This window comes from Limanda limanda, chromosome 13 (genome assembly GCF_963576545.1).
Source record: "Limanda limanda chromosome 13, fLimLim1.1, whole genome shotgun sequence".
In the NCBI taxonomy this organism is placed as follows: domain Eukaryota; kingdom Metazoa; phylum Chordata; class Actinopteri; order Pleuronectiformes; family Pleuronectidae; genus Limanda; species Limanda limanda.
In genome coordinates, this window is record NC_083648.1 from 20504707 (window position 1) to 20527064 (window position 22358).

The 22358-nt window shown below is 39.7% G+C and overlaps 1 protein-coding gene across 1 annotated transcript; it reads right to left on the reverse strand.

Annotated features, from left to right (window-relative positions):
• Nucleotides 1-2077: 2077 nt before the first annotated feature.
• On the reverse strand, nucleotides 2078-19447 carry LOC133018354 (vasoactive intestinal polypeptide receptor-like). Its single transcript, XM_061084709.1, has 13 exons — nucleotides 19391-19447; nucleotides 17630-17723; nucleotides 15845-15958; nucleotides 10779-10885; nucleotides 10560-10657; nucleotides 9299-9428; nucleotides 6471-6624; nucleotides 5372-5432; nucleotides 3567-3633; nucleotides 3386-3477; nucleotides 3104-3233; nucleotides 2679-2720; nucleotides 2078-2269 (listed from the first exon to the last, which is right to left on the reverse strand). Exons 1-13 carry the CDS (start codon nucleotides 19445-19447, stop codon nucleotides 2078-2080), a joined length of 1338 nt encoding a protein of 445 aa, XP_060940692.1.
• Between the last annotated feature and the right edge of the window lie 2911 nt (nucleotides 19448-22358).

Sequence of the window (22358 nt, forward strand, 5' to 3'; positions counted from 1 at the left end):
TCATCAACATAAAAGAAATTATAAACCAACTCATGAGGCCTATCTAAAGTCTCATATACAAAAGCTGTGTGTGACATTTAGTCTGAGGTACTTTCAGTTAGTTTCATTTTAGTTTCAGTTCAACACACATGCACGGTACGACAAGAACAAGGTGGGCATTCAATTAAATGTTGAACACTATCACTACTTGAACGTGAAAATTGTCTTATCCGATTATGTGGCTTCAAATGTAGGCCTGTGTATAAAGTGGTATGTGTTATGATAGCCTATGTCCACCCTGTTCACCACCATGCATGTTAGCATGTTAATTAGCATAACGTAGGGCTGAGGCTGATGGGAATGTCTTTAGATTTGAGAGTAAAAGATACAAAATTCACCTGATGGTGCTGAATAAAAACATTAACCATAACCATAGTTATGACAATTAATCCAAGTTTGTAACATGAAGGTCTGAACTAAATATTAATTGTGATCCATCCAGTAGATGTTTGAGATGTTTCACTTTAAACCACAAATGAGCTCATGAACTTCAGGGGGAACGTCAGGGTAAGAACCAAGTCATTAGGATTCATATCCTCTGAATCATCAATGTCTGAACAAACATTTCTGGGCAAACTACACAACAGTTGTGGAGATCATTCAGTCTCGACTAAAGTATTGTAGCAACCAACTGAGCAGGACATCAACAATGTAACACTGCTGGAATGACAAAAAGGAATACAATACAACATACTGTATGCAGTTAAAGTTACTAAAAAATAAAGCAATACTACATACTGCATGCATTTAACCTTTAAAAACAGAGCAGATGAGACTAGACTGATTTGAAGGGACTAGACTGGAACAGATTAGTATTAAACAGACTAGAATAGAACAGACTAAAACAGACGGGACTAGAGTAGAATAGATTAGCACAGAACAGACTAGAACGGAATAGAATAGAACCACAAAGACTAGACCAGTACAGACTAGACTCAAACAGAATAGAACAGGTTACTAAAATCATTCCAAGTAAATAAATAGCTCTTACACTTGTTAAGTGTTGTTGCCACATATTAATTCCTAACGTGGTGTATTGTGAACGAATAATCAAACACATCTGGTCCATTAGTGTCAGAACCAGTAAAAAACAATGTCTGTCAAGCGACCGAGCGCTCAGAAGAAAACTAAAAGCCTCTGTAAACTGAGATAAATTTCACAAGCAGGAGCTGCCGTCCCTCCTCAGGAATGTTATCCGGTAGTAACTCAGATCAGAGTGTAGGTTCTGTGTGAAACTGTCATAGACAGGACAGGGAGCGTCTTGTGTGCTGGTTATGCTATATGCCTTCCTTTGTATTTACTCTTTATGACAGCCTGACACTGTCATTACCATCGCTCCCCAAGGCAACTTGGACCATTTAGTTAAGTGCTCGGAGTCCTCTTGTGTAACAAACACATTTTCATAAACATGTTTCTTAATGGACGCAGCTCGTCTCTGGCTCCATCTATTGCCTAAGATCAGATGGAAAATGCAGGTCGTGAATCCCACCTCCTTTTAACTCACATGATCATGAGGATCTTTTCCCCCCCTCCCCTCTTAGTTCATGTTATTGTGACAATTGGTTTTCAACAACTTGTCAATAGTCAGCAGAGGGTGACTCATCATTTAACCTCAACGCGGCGGTACATCAGTGTGACGATGACCTTTATGTAGAGATCAAATTACCTGCCAGAGCAATGCTTAAAGCTTCCTAAACTCCACACTGTTTGTGAAAATGAAATGTTCCTGTTTTTCTTGCTGTTATTTCTCCATGTTAAGATAACTTCTTTTTATCCCGTTCATTGAGCACGTGGAACGTTTCCATGCTGGTTCAGGTTGTCCTTCTGCTTGTGGGAGAAAAACACTGAGCACTTGCCTCTTTTTTCCCTGACAGGCAATGGATCAAATTACAATGAACAAATATTAGCTTCAGCACTAAAATGTCATATTGACTTTCAGCAACCAATATCAACTGCATTGCATCAGTGAGTCACACATTCAGTACATAATGAAAGAAACACAGAGAGAGAAAGAGGGAGATTAAATAAGCCGACAGTTTCAGATGGTTGACAGTTGCTCCTGACATGCGGATGCCCTGCGAGTGGAGGGGCTGCATTTGGTCAACATGGTGATCTGGGTGCTGAAGTTGTTGCCGTTGCTGCCTATGGAGGGCTGCTGGTACTTGGTGTCAGTGCCCAGGAACCTCTGCAGCATCCATCTGCGCCACTTTCGCTTAATCTCCGACTGCACCTGCAGAGGAGAGAGTGACGAGGAAGAGGTAGACAAACAGGATTTAGAGTTAAAGGTTGAGTGTGTAGAACTTAGTGGTGAAGTTGCAGCTGCCTCCCCCTCCCCCTGCGGTTGCCTTCAATTGTCATAAAAACTCAAAAGATGTTTAGTTTTTCCCAGTCTGGACTACTGTAAAAACATGTAAATATAATGTATTTAAATATAAAGGACCCATTCTTGGGTAAGGAAAATAAAAATGTGTACAATTGAGATGAAACACACAAGTGAAAGCATCACTCAGATTATTTTATATTCAATGTCTGCCAATCGATCCATTTAACCTGAATGCTAAACACTGAACCTTAAAGCGGGTATGATAGAGTAGGGAGGTAAAATGACATTTAGCGTTTGTACATTTGTATTCACTCACCTCTCCATTCATAAAGCAGTACAGAACTGCAACGACAAATCCCTGTTGAAGAGAGAAGCAGATAATATGTTCTGCCTGATAAGAACTGTGCAGTTGAAAAGCAATACCAGCATGATAGTGATACAGCTGGGAAAACACTCAAAATGTTTGTGCATGAATAATGACTGTTAGATCATGACCAGCTTTAGGCTCAGGCAGGAGCTTCATCATTTAAATCTCTGGGAAGTTTTCCCGGGAGATTTCATTCTGAGCTGCAACAGTTATAAATTAGGAATACTTTCCATTGCTAGGTTTCCACATGTTCACTTGGCTCTCTGCGTTTACAATCAATTTAATACTCGGTAAATCATAAACCTCATTATTCAACTGTAAAAAATTAAACACGTCAGCTATGCAAACCATTGTGTGCTGTCATGTGATGTTACCTGAAAGGAGCCCAGAATGAGATCGAATACCATCCTCACTTGAGGGTGGATGTGGTCCGGAATGAAGGCAAAAAGCATGTAGTTGATCCCAAAGAGAGGAATCAACAACAGTGTGGATTTAGCCAGTCTCCTAAAAAAGTAGAAAAAGAATAGAAGACAAGACACTTAATCTCCCATACATTCGAGGCCAGAGTATAAATGTATAGACTATTATAGCTCACCAATAGTAACATAAGCGCAGTCACAAATATTCAAAAATTTGAGTTGACAGTGAACACCTACGAGTAGTGGTTGGATTCCTTTCTTCCGATGTCGGGGCAATTCATCTTCTGTCGCAGAATCCGAATTATACAAATGAAGAGGAAAAAGTTCACCTGCAGAGACAGTAACATGCCTGTTAATGTGATTGCATTACATAGCGTTGTATTTAACATGTTACTTATGAAAAGGTGCAGAGTCTCACAATTATGGTGACTAAGATAGGTGTTTTGATGATCCACCATGGACTGTCATCGATCGTCTCCCAGCATCTGTCAGTGGAGAATAGAAAGTCAGAATTAATGTTTCTATTATCTATACTGCCTATCCTTTGAGGGTCGCAGCGGAGCTCAATTCTAGCCCACATTAGATTCTCCAGTTAATCTTATCTCAATCTGCAAGTCTTTTGACTTGTGAAGAACATGCAAACTCCACACAAAAAGACCCCCAGAGAAACTACCATTCCAACCCAGAAAGTTAGGATAAATTATTTCTCATAAAAAATTGTTTAAGTTAACTACCACTATTGTATGCATTTAAAACACATTTATCCTTACAAAGCTTTATAAGAGAAAAAAATAACTTGTTACATAGGTGATGAGGTGCTGATGGAGGTGATAGGTGCTGATGGAGGCCACCAGAACAATAATATTTCTTTCTCCAAGTGAGGAAATAGAATTGTTATGGAAGTCCTTATTCGGCTGCATATATATATATATATATATATATATATATTTTTAGCTGGTTGAGGATATGTCTCCTGTGTCATAACAAACAACAAATAAAAACATTCTCTACTCTAATCCCTTCTACCATCTCTGTATTTTAAACGGCCCTGGTCATTTATGGAGCGTTTGCAGTGTGCGTGTGTGAGCCAGGGCTTGACTTGTTTCACCAACCTGACCCATATACCCTTCCCCTGTGCATGCGGAAAATCATGGGGTTCATTTCATTCCCAGTCGAACCCGGGGCTGTACCAGGATGAGGGTATCATCATTTCTCAATGATCTGCTGGAGCAACACAGTGTCCAAGGATTCAAGCTACTCGATCTTAACATGCAAACTAGATCACCAAGATGTTGAACAAATATAGATAAATTGCGTGCTCTGATGCATAGACCTACATATTATATCATATATCTTATACAATATATATTATACCCAGCTTGGATAAAGCTGAGCTTGTGTAGATTATCTGTATCCATGGGCCCGTCTGTTCCCGACCACTAAGAAATTATGCTGCCTCCAGAGAGTCAGACTTCTCAGTATTACTAATAAGAGGCCTGGCTTCTTATTATAGACAGTATATACATATACAACATCAACCACCATGTTCAATAAGAGCAGAATCTTCAGAACATGAAAAAGAGCCATGTTCATCATGTATCTCTTCTCTGCACATGTTAGATCATATAACAATATAGGAAGTTATCGCATAATAAAGACACATTTTTATGATTACAAGAAAATATTCTTGTTACATAATAATAAAGTTTCTTGTTATAACAAACTTTTTAGACTTAACTGCATTGCTCTATTTGTCTCTGTGTTTTGTCTTCAGCAACACACTAAGGCAGAAGCTTGTTCACCCTAAAGACAAAACACCCAGACACAAAATGGAAAATGTGGTTCATGCAGTCCAATCCAATGACGATTGCTCCTACTTGTACCTTTCTTTTTCTGCTGTAGCAGCAATAACATTATGCACCTGCATATATGTGCCTTGTAGGTGTGCTCCGCTACTTAAACAAACACCACTACGCCTCTGCCTTTGGAGTATTTAAACCTATTATTTTAAACAAATATGGTGTAAGTGCATTCTGACTTTGCCATGAAACACTCATTTACTTGTTTGCTGCTCATCAATAGTTGAATAAAGAAGTCACCATTTGCAGTCATTTGCCTTCCTGCCAGTGGAAGGCTCTGAAATGAACCCATTTAATCTAAAGGGAAGGATGGTAATATCACATTTATCAACACGATTAAAGTCCAGACAAAGGAGTAACTCACCCAGGATCGTTTAAATATGCCTTGGTAATCACCCACGCCGAGATAAAGATAGTCGGAGCCCCTATAAACAAGACAAGACAATTTGTAAATTAATTCAACATTAAAATAATCTCAATGAGAAAAATTTCAATTATGTCCACTGTGTTCAAACAAACATTACCAAATATGACATTGAGTGGTGTTTGCACTGTTAATCTTCAGGATGATTTTATTGCTTTAAAGTGGAATTGCATTTTGGATACGCTCATCATTTTTAACTGGATCAACTGACATATTTGCTCTTTGCCAATATTGGCTCATTGTGGTTATCTGCAGGGAAGCTGCACGCTTGTTTCCATTTTCCTGTCATCAGATGCAGCATCTCAGGCCTATTTATAGTCACTTTATTGGTGCGATGGGAAAAAAAGGGCAGCAGAAAATTGGGGAGAGGTTGCTCAATGTTCATTTCAAAGCCAAGCAGCAGTGGAATTTTTGGACAAGAGGCCAAATGAAGTATTTGAAAGATGAAAGTGTTGGACGGAAATAGTGTTACGAGATGAATGCACGAAAGAGCTCAGCCAATTCTTCTGTATTAATACATGCATGTTATGGTGAACCACTACAATAAGCCAGAGGTGTAGTGAGTGGACCAAGAGCTCAAAAGGAGCATCAGCAACCATTAGACTGATAGTATAAGTTCAAATCTACATTGTTAGATCTGTTTATTGAGACAAGGTGTCTGCCATAAATCCAGAAATTATTTAAATGAGCTATAAGCAGCAGAAGCATAGCAGGACTGAATGATAACAAGAGCAGAATGGCAACTGCCTGCTGCTGCTCATCTAAAGCTGGCAGCAGGACTCATTCATATGCAGAAGGGAAGGCACAGCATTTCCCCCCATAGCTACAGCATGTATTAAACCTCACTTCCATTAACATATGATCACGTATGTTGTGGCTGTTGTAGTAGAGACACAACAGACTTTCAGGTTGCCCGATGATTGCATTTGATGATCTCTGGTTCCCACTCCAGACAAATGGCCGGATCGAATGTCCTTGAAAATGAGCTTGTGCGTGCCATCACTATTCATAGACATATGGCATGGTGGCCAGCACGTACCCCATCCGATCAGGATGTACCACCAGAAGTACTTCCTCTCGGAGAAGAAGGAGACGGCTAACAGGGTGTGGAGGTAGAGGCCCTCCACCAGCAGCCAGAAGTAACTCGCCATGATGCCATACTGGAAGAAGACCACCACTGCCTTGCAACCCACCTAGAAAACACACCATAGTGTTAGTGGCTCATTGCTTTACCAGTGAATGTACATAAATTAAATTCTATCACAAGTCAGATGATGAAGACAAATTATTTGCCCGCAGACGAGGCTACATGGAGAACGGTTTTAGTAAATTACTCTTGAATAAGTATTGATGTCCGACTTAAAAATTAAATTATTCTGCTAGACTTGGCAAGACACTAATCAAACGCAGCAGTGAGGAGATGTCATTATCACGATGAAAATGAACATAATCTACTGTGAGTAGAGAAAATTCTACATGGGTTATGATTGTGCTGAATCTGATTATACAAATGGATTTCTAGACTGATTAAATCTGTAATCAAAGTGCATTTCAGATTCTTATTGATGGTTTCAATCTCAAGTGCCACACATGGGAAGATACTGATGTTTGTGGCCCAGGGGGCGTAACAGATGCCGTCGCAATACCTGCTCTTCAAATGTTACTCAATAGGTCTACAGTGTGAGACACAATTTAAATAGTCTGCATTTATATTGCGCCACTCAAAGCTCTTTATAGTACAGTTCTATCATTCAACAATTCCCAGAGACATTTATACAGTGCATCTGCGTCCAGCAGTTTCTCTGTCACACATCACTCATACACTGCCGGCACAGCTATCAGGGGCAATTTTGGGTTCGGTATCTTGCCCATGGGCACGCTGAATGGGGGAGAGTGGGATCGAATCGCTGACCTTAGTGGATGACTCGTGCTATCTACTGAGCCACAGCTCACAGAAACCACTGAACAATGGTAGAGGTAAAATTCAGTGTCATGAATTTAGCAGGATATGTTTTACTACTTATGAACCTAACTTTCTATTTGTATTAGGAAAATTATGCTCTGTATGTGGTTCAACATGTTGTGAAATACATTTATTTGGTTTGTTGCTGCAAATAATTGTAGGATAAGTTACAGGTCCTGGTTACACTTTCCGATTTAACATTAAAAGGGAAATCAATGTTCTGGCACATCTTTGTAGTCATGCATCCTCTCTTTCACTGGTCCCTGTCACTTGATGCAGTCTCTACCTGCTGAAGGTTGCTTTGCATTTTCTGAAAATAATAGTCTGTTGCAAAAATGGAAACCCCCAAAAAACTGAACATCATCCTCAGATGCACTTCATATTCTAAGGTAATTCAGTATAATATTGAGCCTATTGATCTTTGTCATTGAGCTGAAATCTTTGCGATATAATGAAAACCACAGTTTTAACAGCTAGAAACACATGCTACTTGTATAAGTGTAACTTGATTTCTTCTATCACTGGCCCAATATTTTTACTGTAATCTCTGCATTCTAAAAATGTCGGCCTTGTTCGATCCTGGACTAGTGCAGTGCCGTTGTAAACCTGGTAGTTATTCCTTAGTGAGTCCTCCTCAAAAAGTTCAGCAATATAATGTCACCTTTTCTATGGTGCAGAGTGAAGTAAGACAAGTTTGTGTTCATCCCACATGGTTAGTCTGCATGTGAAGATTTTATAGTAAATGTTTTTCATAGTATGAATAAATGAATTTGCTTTAATTACTATTCACGTATGTGGCTTTGATACATAAACGTTGTTAAGATTTAACGAACTGGTTATTTTTACATACATAGAATGTCGGTTATTTCATAAGTCTATTAAGCAATTCACACAATTTTTAAACCTGCAAATTTTCAAAATAAAGTTTTGTAATTCTGCTCATTAAGCATTGCAGCAACAAAACAAACATTGTGCTTTTTAGTTCCAAGGTTGTTTATAAAGGTTTTGTCCCCTGCAGGAGTTTTAGAAATTTGCATTCTTCCAAATGATATTTTAAATTAGTCTTTTTCCAGTTTTACATCATCTCTGTTACCCTGTCATGTGTTACTTTCTACAAAAAAAATTCTGTCTTCACTAAATTAAGAGTTGAGAGAGTGAGCAGCTGTGTTAGGACAATCTGTGTACCCTGAAGAGGAAATATCTGAATGAAGCCATTAACGATCGGCTAGAGACAGTAAAGCAGGTGATTTACAGTCGGCTGATCTAATCCTCCCTTGTGATAAAACAGTAGATTCAGCTGGAGCGAGATTTGAGCTTACACCAGTGACGTTGGTGACCCGATCCATCAAATGAAATAAAAAAAGTCTCATGAAAGTGGAACTAGATCCTGGAGTTTATCTGGCTCCTTATCTCACATACAGCACTTACGATACTGTCACGATCGTGTTGTCGAGACACATTGATCAAAGCTCTGTATGTGATTTATTGACAAAGCTGTCTGTTGTTCAGGTTTATGTTCGGCAAACAGGAACTCTCACAACATCCTGCTGGACACATGAATGGGGAAATGGCACATAAGGAGTGGACGCCACTCAGCAAACAGTGCTGCACCCAGGAGCACTTGAGCTCTCGCAGGTTAAGTAAACTCTGAGACAAAGATATAAAGTCAGTAAAGTCTGCGTGCGTGAGTAATTAAGTAGATGCAGTACAACAACTTCAGTGCTGCTTGCTTTCAATTGAAGAGTTAGCTTGATCTATGTAGAGCAGGACCTTCAATTATACAGGGAGGAAAATCAATAAACTGTGTGGCTTTGCTAATAAAACCAAAATATTGGCGAATGAGGCGGGAGTGTTCAGCAGCACAGAGAGAGAGGGGTGTGGGGGGGGGTGTAGAGCGCACTCACAGATGATTGGCAGTTTTCTGTCTCGCCAACATCGTACAGAACCACGTCCTTGATGAACACAGCTACGGCCTTCAGTATGAAAGACACAAAGAGATGCATGTGGATGCAGTTTCTCGTGCAGTGCAGCTTCCTGTGAAGAAATAAACCAGACAAATTAAGTCTAATTTTAAAACTTAAAATCTTTTTAAAATCAAGTTCTTACTTTAACGCAAGTTGAAAGGTTAATGTGGTAATTTAACTGGACTTGTCCATTTGCCCATATATTTGTATTTTCACTTAAAAGCTTTCAGCTCTTCCTCAACCATTATATGTAGTGAACAGTGTAGCCATTATAAACACTTACTGTACATGACTCATACCCTGTGATGTGCTCCTACTGTGCTGAGCCGTGCTGTTATCTAAATGTCAAGTCATCTGTATCTGTTTCATCCTTCATATGGAATTTATCTTCCAGTTGAAACATATATTTATCAGGCAGAAAAAAAGTGAAAAACTAAAGTAAACATGGACAAATCAGACGTTTTTTTTCAGAGAAAATGTCACTAATCTAAATTGTCTCTGCTAGATGCTTTCCAACAAATCCCTTCCCGGTGAGCTTAGGATTAGAGGGTGAATTGTGTCAACCCATCAGGAGAGTTGGCCCAGAAGAAATGGGCGCGAAGACACACAACATCGGCCAGCTGCCTGTACACCGCGGCTGCAGCTGAACATAAACAGTCAAACGCTGTTCACATCCTGTGTCCCTGCTCACATATCCAAACCATTGGCATTTGGCATTCATAAGGCCGAGGAGTAAACACATCTCCTGTTGTTTAGCCCATAACACACAAACAGTCCGAAAGCAAACACACCCAAATGAAGAGCGGGGCCTTTAATAGAAGCTACACACCAACCCATATAAACCTATTCTAATGATGAGTGCTGTTCCAGGCCAACATGAAGACATATTTTTTCTCTGCAACCATATAGGACTGATGGGAACACGCTGTGAATAACAGCAGCTCCTCTTAAGTGCATGGACTTTATGGCCGCTTACATTCGACCACTTTGCTTGAGAGATGCTGCAGCAGCACATCGTGTCAAATTTGAGCAACAATTTATTTTTGTCAGTCACATTACTGTGTGGAAAACACAGTAAAACTTCTATAAAACACAGGACGTATGGTGTGAAACCGGAATTTTATTGTTCCAAATGATGGAAAAAAGGTGTTTGATTGCCTTCATGCGGGGACATTAGGGGAAGGTTGATGGATCTACTTACCGAAAGAGACACAGTATGATGATGGCAACCGTGAGAGAGATGAGCGACACGCTGTGGCCAATGGTGTAACCCACTTTGATTGCGGTGAAGAAGTGTCCCTGCAAAGAAAAAGTTACACAAACTGAAAACGAATCATCTGGAGTGACAATTAACTTGTCGACCACACAACCATAGGAACATGGGGCCATTGTGCGGGTTTAAACTGGTTGCCATACTGACCGTATTATCATCAATGGTGCTGTTGGGATCGTATCCGCAGTCCATTATGTAGGAGTCCATGCTGATCGGGGTCCAGCCGTCCTCGGTGCAGGTCTTTGACAGGTTACCTAATGAGCAGAGGGGCAAAGGGAATACTCAACATTACTCTTATAGAATACAATTAATTGCTTCAGTGTGTTCCAAATAAATGAGTGTGTGCGGGTGTGTGTGTGTGTGTGTGTGTGTGTGTGTGTGTGTGTGTGTGTGTGTGTGTGTGTGTGTGTGTGTGTGTGTGTGTGTGTGCGTGTGTGCGTGTGTGTGTGTGTGTGTGTGTGTGTGTGTGCGTTTGTGTGTGTGTGTGTGTTTGTTTGTGACTTATAAAAATAATGCACACAATTAATTATGTCACTCTGAGATGCATGTGTCTCAGTGGAATACTCTCATATACAGAAAGGAAGTTTAAGGAAAGAGTGAAGGGGATCTGTACACCCCACTGGCTCAGAGATGCCAGGACTGTTCCCACGTGTATTGGCCACCATTTGTTTCTTAAGAAGACTGCCAGGTTGCACACACACACATGCACGCACACACACCAGGAGGCTAACAGTGGAGCAGGGAGATATTTTTACACTGGCCTGCCCATGGGGGCAGAAGTGAAAGGTGAAAAACTGCCTTGGAGTGATCATCTAGGAGGAGATTAAAGCTGCAGAGTAGAGCTCTCGTCTCTCAGCTAAGAACAGCAGAGACCACTGGAGCTTTTTACAGAGTTTGGAATAGATATAGAATAAACCTTGAATAAAAATAAACAATTTTTGAAACTAGCAATTTAGCAGCACTTAAATGGCACTTACATATAGCACTTTGTAGTTTTGCTTTATTTTTGAAGAAATTGTACTTTCTTGATTCTTGTTGTTCTTCATTTGTACCCTCGGGGTTGAATGCACTTATTGTAAGTCTCTTTGGATAAAGCCTCAGCTAAATGAAATGTAATGAAATGTAGTTTTGCAGTGCAGAGCACAATTCAGTCGAGCTCTGGAGACAAAAGAACAGACTAGAGCTCAGTGCAGAGTTCAATATTCAATACACTCTACACATTAGTGTTAATGAGAAAAAAGGAAATTTTTTATCTTTGGATTGTTCACAGATCTGTATCACTTAAAAACAAGGACACAGATAAAAATGTAATTCAAAGCTATTTCAGTGAACACAACTGAGATGGATTAGGACTTCCAGGTTAGTTTTAATGACCGAATATATGTGCAGCACTACATAAATGTCAGAATCAGACATCTATCACACACTGAAATTATTTAAAAAATTAGAAATTGACTTGAGTACTCATAAACATGATCCAAATTAAATCATTTTTTTTATATTTAGATCATGTTGCATACAAAGATACGTTACAGAAGAGTTGTCAGGAGTTATCAGATTTTTATACAGTAAAATCAACAAGTAAATGCCTCACTATTCAGACGAGGCACTAATCGTTAATTAGACATCGCTGTGATTTAGCTAAGTCTCTTATTGTGTAAGATTTATTTCTTGCATTTCTTAATTTCCTCTCCTGTAAATATAAGAAAAGAAGCTGGCGACAATTTAATCCGTGTGCTAAATGCAAGCGTGGAAATCTAAATGTAGGACATTCCTCACATTTCCCGACCATATCGCTGCGCAAGCCACTATCAAATCAAGACCGTGTTGGGAAATGACCAACAATACAAAGTCTTAGAATGTATTTGGCATTAAAATACGGTCAGCTCACAAATACCTGAGTGGCGTATTGCAGAGAAGACGGAGGCTTAGCCTCCTCAAACAACATGACAAGACACAAAGGCGATGATAAGCCTCTGCTGTTTCAGTCCATGCCACCACTGGATTTGGCTTGTTTGAGGGATTGCCAGAAGAATGCTTTCATCATCCCCCAAAACATGACAGCAAGGATTTCAGAGTAATGCACGACAACCAGGAGAACTCAAACAAGTTAATCACCCCATCATCGGTTTAATTTCCAGGATTTTTTTGTATGAGCTTTTCTGTCAATGTTTAACAGTCAAATGCTTTATCCTTCCTAATTATAACTCGGAGGAAGATTCATATTAGCTAGCCATGAAAAGCTTGAGCTCAGCTTAATATTATGGCATGAAGGTGAAGCCACTCAGACAGAGAGTGAGTCACACTGAGCCTGAAGAGAGGGTGAGTTGCTCGTCTTATTAAAAGAGATGAATGACTGTATGTTTGCATAAGACCTACTAGGAGTTCATGAAAATGGCAAACTCTATCTCAACAAAATGTATGACTTGGCCCCTGAATCTCCGGCGCCAAGTTTCTGTTCCTTGTTTTTTTTTGTTGTTATGTGAAATGAATGGCTCGAGATGTGTCAATAAATCATGTTTCTCTAAAATTCTTCCCCTTCTCAAAGTTCTGAAACCTAAAAATGAAAACAGGGCACTAGTACACAAACAAGGCTGTTTTACCTGGTCCCTGACATGCTCACACTTGTGGATGAAAGGCTTTTAACCTCTCTACCACAATAATTTACAATGCAAATAATCTGACTGTTTATCAACCCCTAATTAAGTCCTTGCTACATGACCTAAGAGTGGATCAGGTTTAACCAGAAGAGACCTGCACTGATTTGCTGGTTTACTGCATAATTTATATCATGCACATCAGTGGAGCAGAGGTCACTTACAATCCCCCCGTCTTTCTTGTAAGGCCTCTGCACGTCATTCTGGTCCCTTGAACAGCAAAGGCCTGTTGATCCTGTGAACCTCTGACATGTCTGCAAAATATACTTCTGCCTTCAACCCCACAAATCTGGCAATTCCACATCTGTCTCTCTCGTTTCCCAGGAGAGCATTCCTCTCTCAGGTCACACCATCTCCCATCTGGGTCACATCACTGCTCCCCCCCCAAAAAACGTCTTTCTCCACATAGAGCGTTGCCTACTGATAATAAGTCTTTGGGTCGAGTTCCTTCCTATGCCCTAAATGCGATTGGGGGGAAGTACTGGTTAGTGTTCATGGGGAGAGAGCTCCATCAGGCAGGTTCAATGTAAAAGCACTGCAGTCACTAACAGCTGGAATCTGTTGACCGTACACTTGTTCATAGTACAGATAAGGCTGTGGGTATCTGATTTTGGGAAAACTTTATGTTTTCACCCCTGTGCATTCTAGTTTGAAGTGTTTTTTTCAGATATCGTGACAAATCTGCACCAATATTCACTTTCTTTTTAGTCGTTTTTTTTTTGAACATCTAACTGTACTGACACAAAATATGGCTCTCTAGCCACCAAATGCTACAGCACTGCAGTAGCTTATCACCAACCTTGTCTTTATTAGGAACTGGATGGGTAGCTTACAACTCTGCATATCAGAGCAGCTGAAAACAGCTGCAACCTCCTCCCTTAACAAAGGTTCATGAGAGCAATTACAGTTTCGTGGGCCATAAACTCAAAACAATGCTAAAAAGCTTAACAGCTCTTTAGAGCTGATGGGAAATACAGAGCTGATGCAATTCTCTGTAGATGTTGTCACTATGACTGACACGTATTCAGGAGATATACTGTAAACACAGGTTTTGACCAAAACGCAACAACAACATATTATTACATGAAAATGTGATATGGTGAATTTGTTTAGCATTCATGTGGACCTGTTGTTTCTGTCCATAGGATGCAGGTTAGCCCTTTTTTTATTTTAGATTTGTTTAGGTCTTCACCACCTGAGGGATCTCTATAGATGTTAAATGCTGCAATATCTTCACAAGCAAGTCACTTTGCTGTTGCTGCTTGGGCCTGACCCTGTAATGTAAAGTAAGTGACTATATAAGAACAAAAACAATGCCTTTTTTTGGTGGTAAAAATACTATGCTATGAGAGCAGTGAACCAAAACAATGAGCTATTTAATTGGTTGTAAATATAAAAAAAAACTGACGGGTGTTCCTTTTAAGGAAGTCAGTGTTCTCTAAATACAAATACAAAACTGCATCAACTCTTACATCATAATTACACTGAGGAGACTCGTGGTAATTAATGACAAATGGAGATATACGGGAAGTTCAGGGGGGAATAATCTCAGGAAGTACTGTACAAACACATGCTAATTCATCCTGTAAATTCTCAAGAGAGTGGTTTCCCTTAGCGATACATAATTAGTACTGCTTCCCTGTGAGGCTTCTCCTATATAAAACCAGGACAAACATATGTTGTGGCTGGATGATGCCAGGATGAGAAGTTTGTCTTTTTTGGCTCGGCTGTGCCATGTGTTTTGAGTTTTACGATACTCTAATATATGAGATGGGAGGTCAGGAAGCATAGAAACAACAGGTGAACATGGGCAACAATGACATCATGAAAATAAGTTGCTAAGATGTCGTCTGTACTTCATAATTTCTAATTTATGTCTCAAATATGGAGCATTATGATGCCAATAGAGATTCAACAGCAGATGACAACAACAAATTAGAGGTTAAAGGGATAGTTCCGCGAAAAATGAAAATGCACTCATAATCTACTCACCACTATGCCGATGGAGGGGTTGGTGAAGTGTTTGAGTCCACAAAACCTTTTTCTGAGTTTATGTGGTAAACAGTGTTGCAGCCAAATCCAATACAATTGAAGTAACTGGGGACTCCAAACATAGATTTGAAATGCAGATTTTTTGGGGTGAAATGTGTTATACAATTTGAGACACATAGTCAACTGATCCATGTCAATATAAAAACATGGATTAGAGCATTTGCTAATTGGTTTGTTCAGTTGGGAACCAATTTATCTTTCCTACTTTGCATTTTCCTTCCTATGAACAAGGATGACACTGACCATTACTTCACAGATTTTCTCAGACAGGTGTCACCATTTCAATAAACCTCACTGAGGAGATAATGTGAATTAAATTCTAAATCTCAGTGCCAGTGACTCTTAACTTTGCATGATTGCAAGATCTACCTTAATGTTTCTACCAAAAGGCCTCACAAACCTCTGAGATTACGGACCATCACACAAACCAACACAAAGTAGTCACTTGATTGTCTTTTCATTCTTTCACACACAAACAGCCTATTTAGCAAATGTGATTCTTACGTGTATGGAAATCCCTGGAGAAGTAGAAGAGGTATTTGGGACAAGGGATGGTGACCACCTCTCCGACGTCGGCACTGGGCCAGCAGGTGATCTTGTCCCACGTCCCACTGCAACCTGACAGAGACAGCGGAAAAACATTTGTCAAACACGAAGATACCATACAATCAAAGAGAACACGCTTTAAACACAAGATTTTGGACAGAACGTGTTTGATGCTGTTGTAACATTAATCAGGTCCAGAGACAAACAACAGTCTGATTAAAGGTGGAACACTGAAGTTCCCATGGCAGCCACAGCGTGTGGCTCAGGTCAGCTGTCGTTACAGCCAGGCTGGGTTCCAAACAGCAGATGACCAAAGTTAACACGCAGCCAACATGACTAATAAAACAGCCCCCTGTGCTTTGCTACACATTTATCATTTCAACTCAACATATAGTGTGTTTGGTCTCTGGATGCAGAATCAGGTCACGGCTCTTGGAAATCAGCACCTGCGCAACAGTTTAACAACATGACAAATCAGTTGGCCAAGTGAGATATCACCCAGAGGATTAACCTGCATTTACATTTGATTGAATCTATAGTGTGCAACGTGATATTTAAATTAAAAAATAATTAGTATTTAATTACTTTTACTGTGTGTGAAAGCAAATACAGTCTCCTAAAACCTGCAGTACGGAAAGACAGTGTTAACATTACACTGGCATGTAATAGAGGCTAAACAAAGTAGAGTTATGTTCCTATAGAATATAAATATGTGCGGTAAGTGTGCACTGCACTCAGCAATTTGTTTTATGTAAATGTCCTTTTGTGCATAATTTTTGTATAATTTACTTAACAGTCTATATATGCATATAAACATATATTTATTTCAATATCTCTTGATAGCAATGCACTTATACAGCATAAAACCTTTTGCAATTATCCTCCACCACTGCACTTTACTTAAAGGACAAGTGTGTAGAATCTAGTGACATCTAGTGGTGAAGTTGCATGTTGCAGCTAAATACTCCCTTACCTCACCCTCCACTTCTTAACATTAAGTGGAACCTGTGGTCAGTTTTCATAAAAACTCAAAAGATATTTAGTTTCACCAGTTTGGATGAATAACATGGCAGAGAAGACCTGCGCCTGATGTAGATATAAAATAATTAAATTAAAAGGCCTAAAGAAAACAACAATTTGTATATGTTTGAAGAAAAACACTAGTAAAAAAATCACTAGAATTATTTTATCATTTCCACCTATAGACCTAAATCTTACACACTGGACCTTTAATAAAATGTTTCTACAAACAATAGTTCCGTCTGTAGTGAAAGGTTTATATTATGGACTTATTCTCTGCATTTTTGTTTTATTTTGTATTTTTATATAATTTTTTACATATTCTATTGCCTTTTTCCTTCGCCTGTCTCCCTCCTTCGGATGTTGTGGCCTAATGGATCGTGGGATCAATAATGTGTCATCTTACCTTTATTTCATCTGCTAATTAATCGAAAAGACAAATCAGTTCCAGTGTTGCACACCCACTGCTGGGTTCATCTTCAAAGCATTTAGTGTTAATGAGAGTGTGATCCCTTTGAAACTAAAGATGAGCACATGTGACAACAAGTGTCTGGCTTTAGGTGAAAAACACTGTTCAACCATGCTCAGTGTAATGTGAAGCCAGAGGGGAGGTTAGAACAGCTTCTGTTGTCTTTAGAGCTTGTTGTGCCACTTTGGTGAATTTAGCAAATTTCAACAAGACAGAGTGGGCAGCCAAGACACATGCACACAAAACCCACATACCTGTTGTTCTGTTCTCAATCTGAGCCTCACACGTGTCTCTCTCTTTTTCTATCTCCCTCATCATGTCGCACATCTGATTCTGCGCTGAAAACACCTGTGGAGAGAACATTTTAAACATGTTTTCTGTGCATCTCTGAGGTCACACTTCATTTGTCTATTAGGCAAAGAGTTGTACAGCTTGAAACAATGCTTCACATGAAGGTAAGCACAGCTATCGTCTCCACTGAAGTCGAGATGAACCAGCCGGAGCCACTATTAATCTCTCCAACCAACCGACACATGGCAGACACAAAATCAATCTCTTGCCGGTGATTCAACAGTCATATTCCGTAGATTTGCATATTTTGAAATTGTGGGGAATCCTCAGGCATGAACTGGTTCCATATGAAGCTGAAAACATGAGGGTTTATCACCAGGGAATACAGACACCCGCTGCAGGACCACAAGATTTATAGCTGTTACTTAGGCGGATGAGTCTCTCTCTCAGTGGACATTAATCAGACTGGTAGTATGTGGCTATTGTTAACCATAACATGACTCCATATGACTCCAGCCTCTCTCCTCGCCACACAAGGTGACTCCCCCTTTAAATTATGATTTATCTAACTCCTTGGGCAACGTCGCAGGTCCTGTGATACTTTGGACTACGTGACTCCAGAACATGCTGTCAGTGATGGATCAGTGGTGCCTTCAGCGTTGCAAGCTGGAGTATCAGGAGAAAACGTCCTGCACATCATCATGATGATCGTCATTACTTTTACCTTGCTCACCCCCCGCACAGCACTTCCCATCATTTCCCTCACTCCATTTATTTGATCACTGGTGGTGTGGAAACATGGGTGTGTGCAAATGCTCATATAAAAGCCAGGTTGCTATTCTGAGGGATGTGACCTCCCCATTGAATTCCAGCATGAATCATACATGCTTCTCCACAGAGACAATTTGTGGATAGAGACAGTAGAGACCAGAGAGTACAGAGACAGACCTAGGAGGTCGTTGCCATGGTATCCCTGTTGGGAGACAAGCGGACACCTTTAGTGGCTTCAGCAAGGACATAAAACACATGAGTGTCACTGAGGAACAATCACAATGTTCTGTATGGTGTAAAATGTCATTAAGAAGCTGCTGGCTTCGTCTGTGGTGCCTGAGGAGACACACGCAAGACAGACGCTCAACCTGGAGGCAAGAGTGTGAACATGTGAGAAAACAGTGATGATGCTGTAGGAAGTGTTGGAGACTTTGAACTTAAAAAATTTAAAAAGAGGGCTGGGGTTCTGCTCCCCATGCCCATCCACATGTTCCTATGGTCTCTCTCTCCTCTCTTCCCTGTTTTTCCTTGCTCTCATTGAGTCTGGCTCTGCTGGAGGTTCTTCCAGTTAAAAGGAAGTTTTTTCTCTCCATATCCTCATGCGTTTGCTCATTGTAGGAACTGTTGGGTTGCTTTATAATGTTGAAAGGTTTCGACCTCACTAAGTAAAGTGGCTGGAGATAACGTATATTATGATTTGTCACAATACAAATACAATTTTACTGCATGGTGGCCAGTGACATCGAGCTCCCCACTGGTGCGCAGCGCATCCAAAACTGGGTTTGGAGAGCACCGGCGTGCGCACCAACTTCCCCTTACAGAAAACTCACCACAAGATTAAAATGTGTTAACCTTTCATGGCCAAAATTAGGAGAGAAGCCGATAGAGAAGCTGAAAAGCAGCACATGCTGAAGTCATGAGGAAATAAAGTCAAAGTAATCAAATATACTCACGGGCTCCAGAAACATGGATAAAAGGAGAAACATTCCCTTTGAAACGCCTCCCGACATATCCGCCAAAGTATTTTATTTAGTTTGGTAAAAACGTATTCGATGTTAGATACTAAACTATTTGGTAAAGAGGTGAAAATCTTGTAATAATCCTGCGCTGGTTTCTGTGCGTCCCTTTACTGACTCCGTGCGTTCTTGCGCACTGAAGTGAAGGGAATTGCTGCGCTCCTGAAACCCTCCTCCTCCTCCTCCTTCTCTTTCTCCTCCTCCTCCTCTCTCTACCTTGAACAACTTGCAAATAACCAATGAAACAACATCTGTGAACGTCAGTGGATGAGGGCGTAAACACGCAGCCAAGAGAGAGAGAGGGAAACGAATACATGCCTTTGTGTCATATTGTACAGCCTGGTATCAGCCTTAGCATTTTCATCATCATTATGACGTGCAGTTGCTTCACGGATTGAGGAATTTGCATATGAAATATGATCGGTAGGATTAATACAATACATTGTTAAAGATTAAACTGATGGTTCTCAGGTTATAAAAATAGTTTAAGGTTTCAGAGTTTAAATACTTTCACTTCCAATGTGGTTTTATCTAAATAACTTCCATGTTAAAACTGTTTCTTAAAGATTTAAGTCCATCAATGAAAACTGATTTGTGTATCAGATTGAATTATTCATATCAGTATCCCCCAAATTTATCTTGTGGCACTTTTGAGGAAGCCTGGCCCCAAGAGGAATCACTTAACCATTAGCCATAGGTTCTCCAGTTGTTTTTCAGCCAAGGACCCCCTCTCTACTCGATACAAAATATTCAGTGGACCCTCTCATGTATCTCTTTTGTAGTAATTTGACATACTTGACACAGCATATCTTTCTTCTTTGTGAAAGATCGACATAAGAAAAAATGTCTTAGAAAGATATGACATGTATTAAAAATATTGTTACTATGTCTACACAGACAGAACCCTTATACTAGTAGCCTAATATAAATATAAATGGATCAATCTGTAAACCTTTTAATGGACCCCCGGGATCTACAGACCCCCCAGTTGAGAACAACCGCTATAAACTACCAAACTGTAGATAATAGTCCTTTTCAAAATATAAGTATCAATACATTTAACAACAAACAATAGTATCAATAGTCTAATTATAAAGTTGATACATCTGTGATAATATTTTGATCCATTTACCTGAATAAGATGTTTAAAGCAGTAATGTAATTCCATATTTTTTGCATTGTTGTATTGGTAACTATGTTTTTTCAGCAAATGACCTGCAAGTAGGTTAATTCTTCCATACAGTGCTTATATATAAAGCAATTTATATACACAGCTATATACACTGCTCACAAAAATGAGGTGAACACATAATCATCACAGTAAAACACATGATTTAAACTTCAGGAATATCAATCTGTCCATTTAGGAAGCACAAGGGATTGTGAATCAAATGCATCTGCTTTGGTGTAAATGAAAGTGACAACAGGTGCAATGGAGGTAAAAGCAAGAAAAAAAACCCAAAAGGGAATGGTTTTACATGTGATGGCCACAGACAGTTGCTTCTCCTCCTTCCTGACTCTTCTGGTGCAGGACAATGCCTGGCCTCATGAGTCACATGAGTTGCCATGTTTAAATTCACATTAGTTGGATTACACTGGGATTTGGTTCTGAACTAATTGTATAATGTACATGTGTAAAGATTTTCAACTTGAATAATTCGTTCATCAAGATCTGATGTGTGATTTAAGTGCTCCATGAATTCTTGGAGCAGTGTATACAGTATATACAGTTATATATGCAGTTACAAAAGTCCCTTGATTTTCCGACATGTGAGAATTAAACCTAAATAAATGTGTGGAATAAGGAAAAAATGAAAGCTTCTGTCTTACCAAAAGTACTGTAGGTCAGGTCATCAGGTTTATCGAAAGTGAATTATCATCCACAGTCCACCAAAGTACACACTATGACTATTTAGACATTTTAGATTTATGGGCTCAGATCATGTAAAGAGTCATATAGACATGTAGATGAACTGTCAAGTTACATGTAATAAAAAAAGGTTTCTGTTCGGTTCCCAGATATTATAGACACAGACTATTATAGACACAGACTAAAATTACAGATAAGATACTGTGCATACGCATGGAGCTGCAAAGTACACATACGGCTCACAATAAAGCTAATCACTCATAATTAAACCGTACAACATTATAGAGTCACAGACAAAGTGAAGAACCCTGCAGCATGTGTGTGTTTGTCTGTGGTCAGATGGTTGTTCAGTCATCAGTCATCGTGTTACAACATTTAACTTTATAACACACTAAATCGCGTTTTGTTTTCTGTGTCTCCTCCAGCACCACCACATGCCTCTACTGCTTTGCTATCAGCAGGTGAGTCAGTGAGAGTTATGAGAGCTTTTATGGAGTAACCTACTTCTGGGATGAAAGGCAAAAGTTTTAGGCTTTTGAGGTTTGCTGAATAAATCCCATGGAATTTTGGAAGTGATGGAAAGCTCCTTTGCATTTGGTCTTCCATGAGCTCATCCATTACCACACTATCAGCTCAGCTATATGCCATGTTGACAGCCGTGGCCAGACACACGTTTGCAGGATGTACGTCAGTTTGGCCCATTCCACATGTCCACACTTAAATCTGCTAACTAGAATGACACTCAGATATGGCATACCTCCCCCATGCCCCCCCCCCCTTGTGGAGCCACATTTAAATTCACTGGATACAGATTTTTCTTTGCATCAAATTGCATGCACTCAAATCGGTCCACTATACTTCAAGATTGATGAATTACTCGGAGAAATCAATGTTGATAAATGCGATCTTAATGAAATCTCAAATTAATACAGAAATCTGGAAAAAAATCCTATTTCTACCCCCGATAACAAACAAGCTAACAAAGAAGAAAACAACTTCTTGGCAGATGTAAATAGACATTTTAAAATGGGAAAG

Coding starts and splice junctions, on each gene's coding strand:
- LOC133018354 (XM_061084709.1), bottom strand. CDS start 19,447: ATGTCGGGAGGCGTTTCAAAGGGAATGTTTCTCCTTTTATCCATGTTT. Junction 3,634..5,371: donor GCATATTTAAACGATCCTGG/GTGAGTTACTCC, acceptor CTCCACTGACAG/ATGCTGGGAGACGATCGATG. Junction 3,478..3,566: donor CTATCTTAGTCACCATAATT/GTGAGACTCTGC, acceptor CTGTCTCTGCAG/GTGAACTTTTTCCTCTTCAT.